Here is a 14,074-nt window from a genome sequence, read left to right as displayed (position 1 = left end):
AGAGGCACGTGCCAGCAGACCGCCCCGAATGGCAAAAGTGCGCTATACTATCGCCCTTCACGTTGCACTACAGTACAATACAATCAAGATTTCTTCTACTGCTCTGTGAATTCCACCCTGATCAGAAAGCTCTATAAATGGACCCGCACGCAGTGACAGAACGCTTTGCGCAGAAATAATGGCAGTTTGTCCCACCCTAAATTTGTGCACCTTAGGGCCCAAATCATAAAATTATTTGCGGGGGAAATTGGGGATTTGCGCACCAAACTACGCGTGAAACCCTGTATATCGATTCATGGAATCGACTGCGCTGCACTTTTTTGTAACTTGGGCGGATTTCGCCCAAGCCTCTGTGAGTGGACGAGTGCCTTGCGCGAGACACCACACAGAGCGTGGGCAAGGCCTGCGCAGAGAGCGCAGTAGAGGGTGGAAATCGAAAAATGAGGAACAAGGGACAAAGTGGCCGATATGAGTGACGGGCCACAGGCAGTTCATAGCACTCCCTCAAATGCACATGACAAAACGTATTCATGGATGTGACCGCGCAACCTCTCGCCTGCAAAATGCCCACGCAAATGCCTCTATCTCTATGCCTCCCGAAGGCAGGCGTAAGAGCACTTGCACATAGGAATCGCAGCGTGGATGGGGTTTGCATGTCAGATTTAGGGGTGCATCTAGGCAGCCGGGGATCCAATCGGACTTAGGGGGTTCACAAACGCAGTGTAGTGTGGTGCAGGGATGGTTTACGGGTGTTCGCACTCATATTTTCAGAGTTTTAGCCAAGTTATGATACATCGTACGCATGTCATCGGGGTGCCGGTAACAGTTACGGGGCACACCGCGCACGGTCCCCAGGATTCAGGCCCCCTTGCACTGTTTGAAAGGTGCGTGTGTTCGTGCCCTGGGGAGCACGCAAAGGTAGTTGTTCTGGCTGTTATTGCTTTGCGTGGGAGCGTATCGGGGGCGTTCCGGCTGCGACTTGCGTATACGGTTAATTTGCGCCGAAGGTTACATGAATACGCAGGGCATGCATTATTTATTCTGCGCCCAGGCTCGCGCAGTGTCGTTCCGACGCGCAGCCATTGCGGGTGAAATTCGTGCTTTTCCATGAATGGGGTCCCATGTATCTGCACCCTGTCCCCGTGCACCCTGGCCTGTCGCAGCCACTGAAAGAGCCCCGGCGCATTGTCCGGAACGCAGCCGAGGCGCGCAGGAAGGGCGCAGGGAGGGCGCAGAGCCAGGGGCCCGTGCTGCCATGCCTAGGATGTGGTGCAGTCGGACTGCGAGACAGTGGGGAAGGGGAGAGAGGGTGCCCGGAGGAGGGCTCCCGGCAGCTGCCGGAGTGGGAGGAGAGGGGGAGGGCCCGCAACCCTCTTCCCGGAAAGCACATGCTCGGCTGAGAGTTTATAAGGCGGAGCGACGAGCGCTGGAACCAGTCCCCAGTCCCAGCTCCTGCTGCCGGAGACAGCGGACCCCCCTGAACCTCCTCACACCCCGGACCCCCAGAATCCCCAAGTACTGAAAGCACCCGCAGGAGACAGCAAACCGGAGAAAACCCGCTAACCGGAACTGTGCAGGAGTTCCCGAGGATCTGGGCCCACTAACCCTCCAGGGGTACGCGAACTCCCCCCAAAAAATAAGCAGAAGTATTCTCGGACTCTGTGCCCAAGGACCCCCGGGGAGCCTCAGAAAACCAGGCACCGCAGCAGAACTTGGAGGACTCACGCAACTTCAGACCCCCGGAGGGCACCAAGGAAGGGTGCGCCCCTCGAAGGACCCCAGACTCCACGCACAAGGACCCCCTTCACCCCAGGAGCCCTCGTTTCACCCGGAGTCTGTCTCACGGAGCACCCTTTACAGAGAGGACCCCCAAAGACCCCTCCTATGGAGCCGCGGAGGAGGACCCCCGAGGTGAGCCTGGAGCGAGGGTTACCAATATGCCGATCTGCGCTCTGACGCGTGCGGTAATATACCGATCCGTGCTGTAATAGACCGACGCACGCTGTATGCAGCACGATGTCTGGGCATGTCTATGCCATCGGTTTAGCATTCCGCCATTGTGTGCTGAGAGATACCTGTGCGTGCTATAGTATCACGCAGTGTGATGTGCTATAAGGGTGTGTGTGCTGTCGCATAGCTATCTTGCGCTTCGACGCTATGCACTATAGCAGGCGGCGCTATACACATGCAAGATAACACCTGTGCATGTTCATGCCAATCAGAGCTGCGGTGTGCCGGTGCGTGCTATAATCCATCAAAGTGTGATGTGGCATAGGACGAGTGCTGCGGTTACTGTGCTCCACCTCTACTTCATGTCCTATGTTATGTGGGATTCGGCCCACACATGCCGGTCTGTGCTGTAAACTGATCCGGGCATTAATAATATGCAGGCCTGGGCATTAACCATAAGCTGCTGCTTTCAGGACCCTACTCGTGGCAGGCGTGGTGTAAGGCACGCAGCGCCCCCATGCCGCGGGGATTTATGGTATAATGCACGGGTGTGTGGTGTGCTGGGGCCCACTCGTGCAGTCAGTCGCCTGTGTGCTTCACACGCCAGTGCATGCGTTGATGTGGGCGGCGAGCCTGCGCCAGGTCACCAGTGCTGTCTCGTGTGCTATAGCGCCCAGTGCGGAGATAAGCGCTCGCTCATGTGCTGTGATGTCCCGCCAGCTCCTATGATATATGATGTTATGTTGTGTTCGCTTCATGGTGTGATATGACGCTTTCCGATGCGACATTTCGCCCTCTCTTGTTGTTTACTGGTCTCTGTTGTGATGTCCCGCTCTCTGCTATGACGTACTGCTCTGTACACACTCTGCTGTGTGATGTCACTCTCTGGGTGGATATGCCGGTATTTGCTGTGATATCGCGCTGTCTGCTAGATGTACTGCTCTGTACACACTCTGCTGTGTGATATCACTTTCTGGGTGGATATGCCGGTATTTGCTGTGATATCGCGCTCTCTGCTAGACGTACTGCTCTGTACACACTCTGCTGTGTGATATCACTTTCTGGGTGGATATGCCGGTATTTGCTGTGATATCGCGCTCTCTGCTAGACGCACTGCTCTGTACACACTCTGCTGTGTGATATCACTCTCTGGGTGGATATGCCGGTATTTGCTGTGATATCGCGCTCTCTGCTAGATGTACTGCTCTGTACACACTCTGCTGTGTGATATCACTCACTGGGTGGATATGCCGGTATTTGCTGTGATATCACGCTCTCTGCTAGACGTACTGCTCTGTACACACTCTGCTGTGTGATATCACTCTCTGGGTGGATATGCCGGTATTTGCTGTGATATCGCGCTCTCTGCTAGACGTACTGCTCTGTACACACTCTGCTGTGTGATATCACTCACTGGGTGGATATGCCGATATTTGCTGTGATATCGCGCTCTCTGCTAAGACGTACTGCTCTGTACACACTCTGCTGTGTGATATCACTCTCTGGGTGGATATGCCGGTATTTGCTGTGATATCGCGCTCTCTGCTAAGACGTACTGCTCTGTACACACTCTGCTGTGTGATATCACGCTCTGGGTGGATATGCCGGTATTTGCTGTGATATCGCGCTCTCTGCTAAGACGTACTGCTCTGTACACACTCTGCTGTGTGATATCACTCTCTGGGTGGATATGCCGGTATTTGCTGTGATATCGCGCTCTCTGCTAAGACGTACTGCTCTGTACACACTCTGCTGTGTGATATCACTCTCTGGGTGGATATGCCGGTATTTGCTGGGATGTCCCGCTCTTTCTGGTGAGGTATGCATTCTATAATGTGGTATATCGTCGCCTGTGTTTACGTGCTGCCGTCCTCTGCGATATGCTCCGCTGTCTGGTGGGATATCTCGCTTTCCCGTGTGACATGTCGTATAAACCTTCTACTGAATGTTTCTCCTCGCGCTCACCACCCCAGCAAAGGGTGCAAGCTTCAATTTGAAAAGAGGGGCATGTTAGGCGACTCCCCCACCCCCTCCCGCGTTTCGAACTATTCAATGCAGGCGTGGTGTTTGTGTGTTTGCGGGGTGACCCCCTGCTGTGAAGGGGGGAGATGCCTCTTGGGCGCTGCGCCTGGGTGGGCTCCGCAGCTTCCTGCCGGAGGGCAGAGAGCTGTGCTGCAAAACGAAGCTCCATGCGGTAATCTGCAGCGCGGCCCCCAAAATGAAACTGAAAGTAAATGGCTGAAAAGGGTGCGGGGAGGGGGGGGGGGGGGATTGGACGATTGTGTCGCAGGTGTGGTGCACCCTAGTTTATTGGGGCGGGGCTGGTGGGGTAGTGAGAGGAGGCCTGGGGGCCAGGGAGGCCTGGGGCCAGGCATTTCCCGTGCGCGATCCCCCCCGTTTTTCTCCCAGTTGCCACCAGTCATTTAGTGGGTCTCTGATATTATCCTAGAAAAGTGGTGATATCCCAAAGAAATGTGATATTTCACTGGAGAAGTCAATTCTGTGAGAACACTCCAGTCGCCCCCCGCACCCTCCTCCCCGAACAGTGCATGGATGTCCAAGGCAAATGTCCCCTCACAGCGTAACATGTTCAGTTAGTCTAATAAAGCTATCAAAACGTGCGTTTTTTGCGGCTTGAAAACGCCAAAGGTGCAGGTTTACTCCAGGGGGCTTCCTGGACCCCGACTCCTTCTGGCAGAGCCCTTCCCTTTGGGTCCTAGATCGATTTCTTACAGAGTATTGTGTCAGGCTGGTTTATCACATGATTAGTATCATTCCAAGCCACCTTTCTGGAACACAAAAGGCTGCTTGGGGCCTTGCACGGATAGCACTGCACGCGTGCATGAAACTAGAGCCGCGTGGGGGAAAGGGTTAACTCTCAGGTAACTGCAGCCAATAGTTACAACCGGAAGCAGGAACAGCAAAGGCGCCCGAACTCAAGGAGGAAACCCAGGAACCAGTCAGACTGGATGGGTGGCAAGGGGGGTGCACCCGGCCTGGGAGGCAGAAACACGGGCACCCCAGGAGTCACAGACTACCTGGCGCAGAGGCCTGGACACACCACAAAGGGGGGGGGGGGGGGGGGCGTGGAGCCAGCCCGAACATGTCACAGTCACCGGAGTGACCACCTAAGTCCCGTCCCCCCCACTGATCTGAGGAAAAAAGTGAAGGCTCGGGGGTCAGTGTTGATAAAGTGCCCCTTTATTCATTGGTCACCCTTCCTTTGCCCCTCACATACATTTCCAGCCCAATGGGGAGGCGATTTGGCCTGATATGATTTGATGTCATTTATAACGCGCCTGTACACAAGTGTTTCTCGGCGCCCCAAGACAATGGAGGGAAGCAGAGGGAGGACAAAACAAACCATCTTACAAGGCCTTGTGTCATTCAGATCGTGCAGGTGCACTAACGCCAAGTGCAGGGAAGGGAGAGGGATGGGAAAAGTGCAGCCAGGGCAGCACGGCTCTGGAAAAGTGCAGCCCGGGCAGCACGGCTCTGGGTAAGTGCAGCCCGGGCAGCACTGCTCTGGAAAAGTGCAGCCCGGGCAGCACGGCTCTGGAAAAGTGCAGCCAGGGCAGCACGGCTCTGGAAAAGTGCAGCCAGGGCAGCACAGCTCTGGAAAAGTGCAGCCCGGGCGGCACGGCTCTGGAAAAGTGCAGCCAGGGCAGCACGGCTCTGGAAAAGTGCAGCCAGGGCAGCACGGCTCTGGGTAAGTGCAAGGAGAACAAGGGGCTGCAGGCATACAGTTATAGCCTCGAAGTGTGTGGTAGGTCCGGAGGCAGTGCAGGGGTGACTGAGCAAGAAAGAGCCTGGTACCCAGTGCCCAGGGGCAGTGCAGGGCTGACTGAGCAAGAAAGAGCCTGGTACCCAGTGCCCAGAGGCAGTTCAGGGGTGACTGAGCAAGAAAGAGCCTGGTACCCAGTGCCCAGAGGCAGTGCCGGGGTGACTGATCAAGAAAGAGCCTGGTACCCAGTGCTCAGAGGCAGTGCAGGGGTGACTGAGCAAGAAAGAGCCTGGTACCCAGTGCCCGGAGGCAGTGCAGGGGTGACTGATCAAGAAAGAGCCTGGTACCCAGTGCCAGTGCCCGGAGGCAGTGCAGGGGTGACTGATCAAGAAAGAGCCTAGAACCCAGTGCCAGTGCCCGGAGGCAGTGCAGGGGTGACTGATCAAGAAAGAGCCTGGTACCCAGTGCTCAGAGGCAGTGCAGGGGTGACTGAGCAAGAAAGAGCCTGGTACCCAGTGCCCGGAGGCAGTGCAGGGGTGACTGATCAAGAAAGAGCCTGGTACCCAGTGCCAGTGCCCGGAGGCAGTGCAGGGGTGACTGATCAAGAAAGAGCCTGGAACCCAGTGCCAGTGCCCAGAGGCAGTGCAGGGGTGACTGATCAAGAAAGAGCCTGGTACCCAGTGCCAGTGCCCGGAGGCAGTGTAGGGGTGACTGATCAAGAAAGAGCCTGGAACCCAGTGCCAGTGCCCGGAGGCAGTGCAGGGGTGACTGATCAAGAAAGAGCCTGGTACCCAGTGCTCAGAGGCAGTGCAGGGGTGACTGATCAAGAAACAGCCTGATACCCAGTGAGACTCTGAGGGTAGCCAAGCTAGCAGTCGGTACAGCAGACAAAGCCTTGTGGACAATGCAAAGGGTCTTGAACTTGATCCTCGCAGACACGTCTCGCAGTCCTGTTCTGGATGAGTTGCAGAGGGTTTAGAGTAGAGGAAGGCAGAGTGAGTAAGTGGCTGTTGCAGTAGTCCAGCCTAGAGAGAAGCAGTGCTCTGAGGACAGTGAACTTCTGGGGGAATCAGGAAGGGGAAGAGTGCCTTTGACGAGGTGCAGCTGGTAGTGGGACTTCTTGGCGTTGTCCGAGATGTGCAGAGAGAAAGAGAGAGTGGAGTCTAAGATGAAACCAAGGTTTTTTGCCTCACAGGAAGGCGAAGGAAGAGGTCCCAAAGCTGGCAGCCAGAGTGAGAGAGGGAACGCAGGGGCAGGGGTCCCAATGAGAAGGATCTCAGTCTTACTGGCATTAAGGAAGAGATCACTGGAGGCACAACAATGAGCGAGAGAGGAGAGGAGTCTGAGGGGAGCCTGAAGGAAAGCCGAGTGTCATCTGCATCACACTGAACGTTAGAGGAGAAGGTACAGATCAGCTGGGCCAAAGGGGCCAAGTAGAGGTTGAAAAACCAGGGTGGGAGGATAGAGCCTGGTGAGTGCCACAGGAAGAGAGAGAGGTGGCCGTAGAGAAAGGGACCAAGTTGGACCTGGGGGTGGGGCGGTCCAAGAGGAAGGAGGTCAGCAATGCCAGGGCCTGATCCGTGATGTCCAGGTTCTCATGGAAACTGCATATAAGGCAGCCAATGGGTAGAGTAAATATCTGGAATTTATAAGGTACGTTATTAGCCAAAAACGACCAGGGTACGACCTTCAGACATTACCTTGGACCTGTGAGGCGACCATGCATTGATAGCGGAAGTGAGGTCCATATGAGAAGGGCTCAGAGAGGGTGCCACCCAGTGGGTTTGGCTTTAGTTGCAGGTGAAACCCCAGAAGCAAGTAGAGAAATGATGTGCGTGGGGCGCCTGGAAGGCGGTGATCAGAAGAATGGCGCTAGGAATTCCCCGGCACGTGGGCAGCAGGTTATACATTAGTAAGAGGCTGGGTGATGTCAGCCATTGGCGGCAGGTCAGTTACGGTAAACACGACACCTTCTGAGTGGTGACAGTGGGGGACCTCAGGGGTCCGCACCAGCACCTGTAATCACCCCTTATCTGTCGGTGCTACATGTGAAGAGTAAAGCAGGTTACCCTCTACTGCATGACACATTCATCCTTAACAGGGCAGTTCAGGTCACCATTCCAACTTACATTCTCATTTAGAGAGCTACTTCTGGTACAGACCCTGGGAGGGGTCATTATCGCAGAATAATGACCAGTCCACAAGTTAAAACCGAGGCTCACCTAGCAACCATAAGCCGGGGGAGGGGACCAGTGAATTTTCTCCACTCAATTTCGGGAACATTGATCGACCCTAGTGCTGACCAGTGGTGATGTATGGTCAATAGTGACAAAGAGTGCTAGCCAGTGGTGATGTATGGTCAATAGTGATAATGAGTGCTGGCCTGTGGTGATGTATGGTTAATAGTGATAAAGAGTGCTAGCCAGTGGTGATGTATGGTCAATAGTGATAATAAGTGCTGGCCTGTGGTGATGTATGGTCAATAGTGATAAAGAGTGCTAGCCAGTGGTGATGTATGGTCAATAGTGATAAAGAGTGCTGGCCAGTGGTGATGTATGGTCAATAGTGGTAAAGAGTGCTGACCAGTGGTGATGTATGGTCAATAGTGATAAAGAGTGCTAGCCAGTGGTGATGTAAGGTCAATAGTGATAAAGAGTGCTAGCCAGTGGTGATGTATGGTCAATAGTGATAACGAGTGCTGGCCTGTGGTGATGTATGGTCAATAGTGATAAAGAGTGCTAGCCAGTGGTGATGTATGGTCAATAGTGATAAAGAGTGCTAGCCAGTGGTGATGTAAGGTCAATAGTGATAAAGAGTGCTAGCCAGTGGTGATGTATGGGCAATAGTGATAATGAGTGCTGGCCTGTGGTGATGTATGGTCAATAGTGATAAAGAGTGCTGCCAGTGGTGATGTATGGTCAATAGTGATAAAGAGTGCTGGTCAGTGGTGATGTATGGTCAATAGTGAGAAAGAGTGCTAGCCAGTGGTGATGTATGTTCAATAGTGATAAAGAGTGTTGGCCAGTGGTGATGTATGGTCAATAGTGATAACAAGTGCTAGCCAGTGGTGATGTATGGTCAATAGTGATAAAGAGTGCTAGCCAGTGGTGATGTGTGGTCAATAGAGACAAAGAGTGCTAGCAGTGGTGATGTATGGTCAATCGTGACAAAGAGTGCTGGCCAGTGGTGATGTGTGGTCAATAGTGACAATGAGTGCTAGCCAGTGATGATGTGTGGTCAATAGTGAGAAAGAGTGCTAGCCAGTGGTGATGTAAGGTCAATAGTGATAAAGAGTGCTAGCCAGTGGTGATGTAAGGTCATTAGTGATAAAGAGTGCTAGCCAGTGGTGATGTATGGTCAATAGTGAGAAAGAGTGCTGGCCAGTGGTGATGTTAGGTCAATAGTGATAAAGAGTGCTGGCCAGTGGTGATGTATGGTCAATAGTGATAAAGAGTGCTAGCCTGTGGTGATGTATGGTCAATAGTGATAAATAGTGCTAGCCAGTGGTGATGTATGGTCAATCTTCACAAAGAGTGCTAGCCAGTGGTGATGTGTGGTCAATAGTGATAAAGAGTGCTAGCCAGTGGTGACGTATGGTCAATAGTGATAAAGAGTGCTAGCCTGTGGTGATGTATGGTCAATAGTGATAAAGAGTGCTAGCCAGTGGTGATGTATGGCCAATCTTCACAAAGAGTGCTAGCCAGTGGTGATGTAAGGTCAATAGTGACAAAGAGTGCTGACCAGTGGTGATGTAAGGTCAATAGTGACAAAGAGTGCTGGCCAGTGGTGATGTGTGGTCAATAGTGATAAAGAGTGCTAGCCAGTGGTGATGTGTGGTCAATAGTGATAAAGAGTGCTAGCCAGTGGTGATGTATGGTCAATAGTGATAAAGAGTGCTAGCCAGTGGTGATGTATGGTCAATCTTCACAAAGAGTGCTAGCCAGTGGTGATGTAAGGTCAATAGTGACAACGAGTGCTGGCCAGTGGTGATGTAAGGTCAATAGTGACAAAGAGTGCTGGCCAGTGGTGATGTATGGTCAAAAGTGATAAAGAGTGCTGGCCAGTGGTAGCGTATGGTTGATAGTGATAAAGAGTTGTGGCCAGTGGTAAGGATGGCTCGTCGGTAGTGCCGAGGAGTGGTAGCCAGTGGTGGATAAGGATGGCCAATACTAATGAAGAGGGAAGGAGTGGTTAAGCAGTGCATGAGGGGGTGGTATGGTTGTCTAGAAGGACGCGGTCAGGTTTATAGAGAGGGCCTGGTCAGTTTGCATAAGGAGTGTAGGGCTCTGGTTTGGCATTAAGGGTTTCTCTGGTAGCCCCCTACACAGTCGTGGCCAGCTACAGACCTGGAACACACCTACAATCTGCCCAAACCAGCATCATATCCTGGGAAGCAGCCGACCTTCTTTGGGGTCTTCTGGCAGGATACAAAGACCCTTGTGCTGACCCAGGGACTGTGCACCTCCCGCTCGTATCTGCTTTGCCCCCACCTCCTGACCGTGCCCTCTCCATGCCTCCCTCCTAAGGCCGTGCCAGGCCCTGTGTGGGATCTGAGTACTTCACCAGCACTTTACCAGACAAAGCCTACTCCCTGGTCTGGCCCTTTGCAGACTGGTCGATACGTCCTGATGTTTACAGCCCTTGTTTGGTAGGGTGATTATAACGAGCAAAGTCCCAGCTTCCATTGCGCCCTCAGAAGGGTTTCTTGCTCAATGACTACCACAAACATGTTTCACAAGTACAATTGTGTGCATTCTAATGTTCCCAAAATGCTTTTTGATTTTATGCAAATCTCCAGACTTGGATTTCCGCCCCTTGGCCCCACCTCCTCCCACCTCCTCCCCCCCCAAGGAGGAGAGGGTCCCCCAGTACTTTTTTTCCATTTCCAGCACTTGTTGATAATGATCCTTGATTGGGTTGTGCCAGCATTGTGCCCCCAGTGGTGTGCCAGGATTCTCCCGGAAACCGTGAGGTGTCTGACCGTATCTGTCAGTATAGAGTGATGTGCCAGAATTCTTTCCAAAACAGTGAGGTGTCTGAACGTATCTTGCCAGAATAGGGTGATGTGCCAGGATTATTCCAGAAACCGTGAGGTGTCTGACCGTATCGTGCCAGTATAGAGTGATGTGCCAGGATTCTTTCAGAAACCGTGAGGTGTCTGACCGTATCCTGCCAGTATAGAGTGATACAGTGAGTTGTCTGACCGTATCGTGCCAGTAAAGAGTGATGTTCCAAGATTCTTCCAGAAACCGTGAGGTGTCTGACCGTATCTGTCAGTATAGAGTGATGTGCCAGAATTCTTTCCAAAACAGTGAGGTCTCTGACCGTATCTTGCCCGAATAGGGTGATGTGCCAGGATTATTCCAGAAACCGTGAGGTGTCTGACCGTATCGTGCCAGTATAGAGTGATGTGCCAGGATTCTTCCAGAAACCGTGAGGTGTCTGACCGTATCCTGCCAGTATAGAGTGAAACAGTGAGTTGTCTGACCGTATTGTGCTAGTATAGAGTGATGTTCCAGGATTCTTCCAGAAACTGTGAGGTGTCTGACCGTATCTGTCAGTATAGAGTGATGTGCCAGAATTATTTCCAAAACAATGAGGTGTCTGACCATATCTTGCCAGAATAGGGTGATGTGCCAGGATTATTCCAGAAACCGTGAGGTGTCTGACCGTATCGTGCCAGTATAGAGTGATGTGCCAGGATTCTTCCAGAAACCGTGAGGTGTCTGACCGTATTCTGCCAGTATAAAGTGAAACAGTGAGTTGTCTGACCGTATCGTGCCAGTATAGAGTGATGTTCCAAGATTCTTCCAGAAACCGTGAGGTGTCTGACCGTATCGTGCCAGTATAGGGTGATGTGCCAGAATTCTTTCCAAAACAGTGAGGTGTCTGACTGTATCGTGCCAGAATAGGGTGATGTGCCAGGATTCTTCCAGAAACAGTGAGGTGTCTGACTGTATCGTGCCAGTATAGAGTACCATGCCAGGATTCTTTCAGACACCGTGAGGTGTCTGACTGTAATGTGCCACTCTAGAGTTACGTGCCAGGATTCTTCCAGAAACAGTGAGGTGTCTGACCGCATCCTGCCAGTATAGAGTGATCTGCCAGGATTCTTCCAGAAACAGTGAGGTGTCTGACCGTATCATGCCAGTATAGAGTTACATGCCAAGATTCTTCCAGATACAGTGTCTGACCGTATTGTGCCAGTATAGAGTGACGTGCCAGGATTCTTCCAGAAACAGTGAGGTGTCTGACTGTATCGTGCCAGTATAGAGTTACATGCCATAATTCTTCCAGAAACAGTGAGGTGTCTGACCGTATCGTGCCAGTATAGAGTTACTTGCCAGGATTCTTCCAGAAACCATGAGGTGTCTGATCATCTCGTGTCAGTATAGAGTGATATGCCATGATTCTTCCAGAAACTGTGAGGTGTCTGAATGTAACCTGCCAGTATAGAGTAATGTGCCAGGATTCTTCCAGAAACAGTGAGGTGTCTGACCGTGTCGTGCCAGTATAGAGTGGCGTGCCAGGATTCTTCCAGAAACCGTGAGGTGTCTGACCGTGTCAGTATAGAGAGTGATGTGCCAGGATTCTTCCAGAAACAGTGAGGTGTCTGACTGTATCGTGCCAGATAGAGTGATGTGCCAGGATTCTTCCAGAAACAGTGAGGTGTCTGACCGTAACCTGCCAGTATAGAGTGATGTGCCAGGATTCTTCCAGAAACAGTGAGGTGTCTGACCGTATCATGCCAGTATAGAGTGATGTGCCAGGTTTCTTCCAGAAACAGTAAGGTGTCTGACCGTATCATGCCAGGATAGAGTGATGTGCCAGGATTCTTCCAGAAACCGTGAGGTGCCTGACTGTAACCTGCCAGTATAGAGTTATGTGCCAGCATTCTTCCAGAAACCGTGAGGTGTCTGACTATAACCTGCCAGATAGAGTGATGTGCCAGGATTCTTCCAGAAACTGTGAGGTGTCTGAATGTAACCTGCCAGTATAGAGTAATGTGCCAGGATTCTTCCAGAAACAGTGAGGTGTCTGACCGTGTCGTGCCAGTATAGAGTGGCGTGCCAGGATTCTTCCAGAAACCGTGAGGTGTCTGACTGTGTCAGTATAGAGAGTGATGTGCCAGGATTCTTCCAGAAACAGTGAGGTGTCTGACTGTATCGTGCCAGATAGAGTGATGTGCCAGGATTCTTCCAGAAACAGTGAGGTGTCTGACCGTAACCTGCCAGTATAGAGTGATGTGCCAGGATTCTTCCAGAAACAGTGAGGTGTCTGACCGTATCATGCCAGTATAGAGTGATGTGCCAGGTTTCTTCCAGAAACAGTAAGGTGTCTGACCGTATCATGCCAGGATAGAGTGATGTGCCAGGATTCTTCCAGAAACCGTGAGGTGCCTGACTGTAACCTGCCAGTATAGAGTTATGTGCCAGCATTCTTCCAGAAACCGTGAGGTGTCTGACTATAACCTGCCAGATAGAGTGATGTGCCAGGATTCTTCCAGAAACAGTGAGCTGTCTGACCGTATTGTGCCAGTATAGAGTGATGGGCCAGGATTCTTCCAGAAACAGTTAGGTTTCTGACTGTATCATGCCAGTATAGAGTTATGTGCCAGGAATCTTCCAGAAACAGTGAGGTGTCTGACCCTATCATGCCAGTATAGAGTTACGTGCCAGTGTTGCTCCAGATTCAGTGACGTACCTGCTGGTTTTGTTTCATTATAGAGACGGGTGTCAACATAATTCCGGATAGAGTGATGTGCAGGCGAAAGCGTGATGTCAGCCGGTATTGTGCCAGGAGAGAGTCATGTGCCAGTCTTGTTCCACATATGCTGATTTGCTGGCTAGCATTGTGCCAGGATGCCATCATGTGTTGGCATTGTGCAAGGTTACAGTGGTAAATCAGTGCTGAACAAGAAGAGATGACCGGCTCCTGAGAACAAAGGTGCCCTGTTGGGGTTTGTGCTTGAGTACAGCAGAGTGCCAGCAATGGGGCAGTATTCAGGGGCACACCAGATGTTTGCGTGCCAGGTGAAGTCATGTGCTAGGCAGAAACATGCCCTTGGTGTTTCTAGATACATTGGCGGGCCTGCATTGTGCCTGAGGGCAGAAATGGTTTCGTTGGAAATATGCCAGAAGACTCTGCTGTGCCAGTATTGGGTCCAGCTAGACAAATGTGCTGCCCTGTGTAATGTATATTGTATGCATTGTGCCAGGAGATCCTGCTGCGTTCTGCCATTGTGCCAGGGTACATTAATGCATAACACAGTGATATGCCACCCTATTATGCCAGACTACGGCAGTGGGCTGCATTGGCCTGAAGGAAGACAGAGTTAAGCATCTGGGCACCGTTATGGGGAGCAAAGCCTTCTGGGGTAGCCTGATGGGGGGCCCTGTG

The 14,074-nt window shown here is 52.0% G+C and overlaps 1 protein-coding gene across 3 annotated transcripts in view; it reads left to right on the top strand.

The window, feature by feature from the left end:
* The first annotated feature begins 1,429 nt into the window (after positions 1-1,429).
* CSF1 (colony stimulating factor 1) overlaps positions 1,430-14,074 on the top strand; it is a 44,435-nt gene continuing 31,790 nt past the window's right edge. For all 3 annotated transcript variants that reach the window (XR_011282872.1, XM_069632977.1, XM_069632976.1), the window contains exon 1: positions 1,430-1,911. Coding sequence is in view for 2 of the 3 variants with exons in the window: in XM_069632977.1 (XP_069489078.1) it covers positions 1,885-1,911 (27 nt within the window). In the remaining variant the exon portion in view is untranslated. The remainder of the gene's footprint in view (positions 1,912-14,074) is intronic.

This window comes from Ambystoma mexicanum, chromosome 13 (genome assembly GCF_040938575.1).
Source record: "Ambystoma mexicanum isolate Mex_15411 chromosome 13, UKY_AmexF1_1, whole genome shotgun sequence".
In the NCBI taxonomy this organism is placed as follows: Eukaryota; Metazoa; Chordata; class Amphibia; order Caudata; family Ambystomatidae; genus Ambystoma; species Ambystoma mexicanum.
The sequence above is the reverse complement of the archived record's forward strand: the minus strand, read 5'-3'. Positions and strand labels throughout refer to the sequence as shown.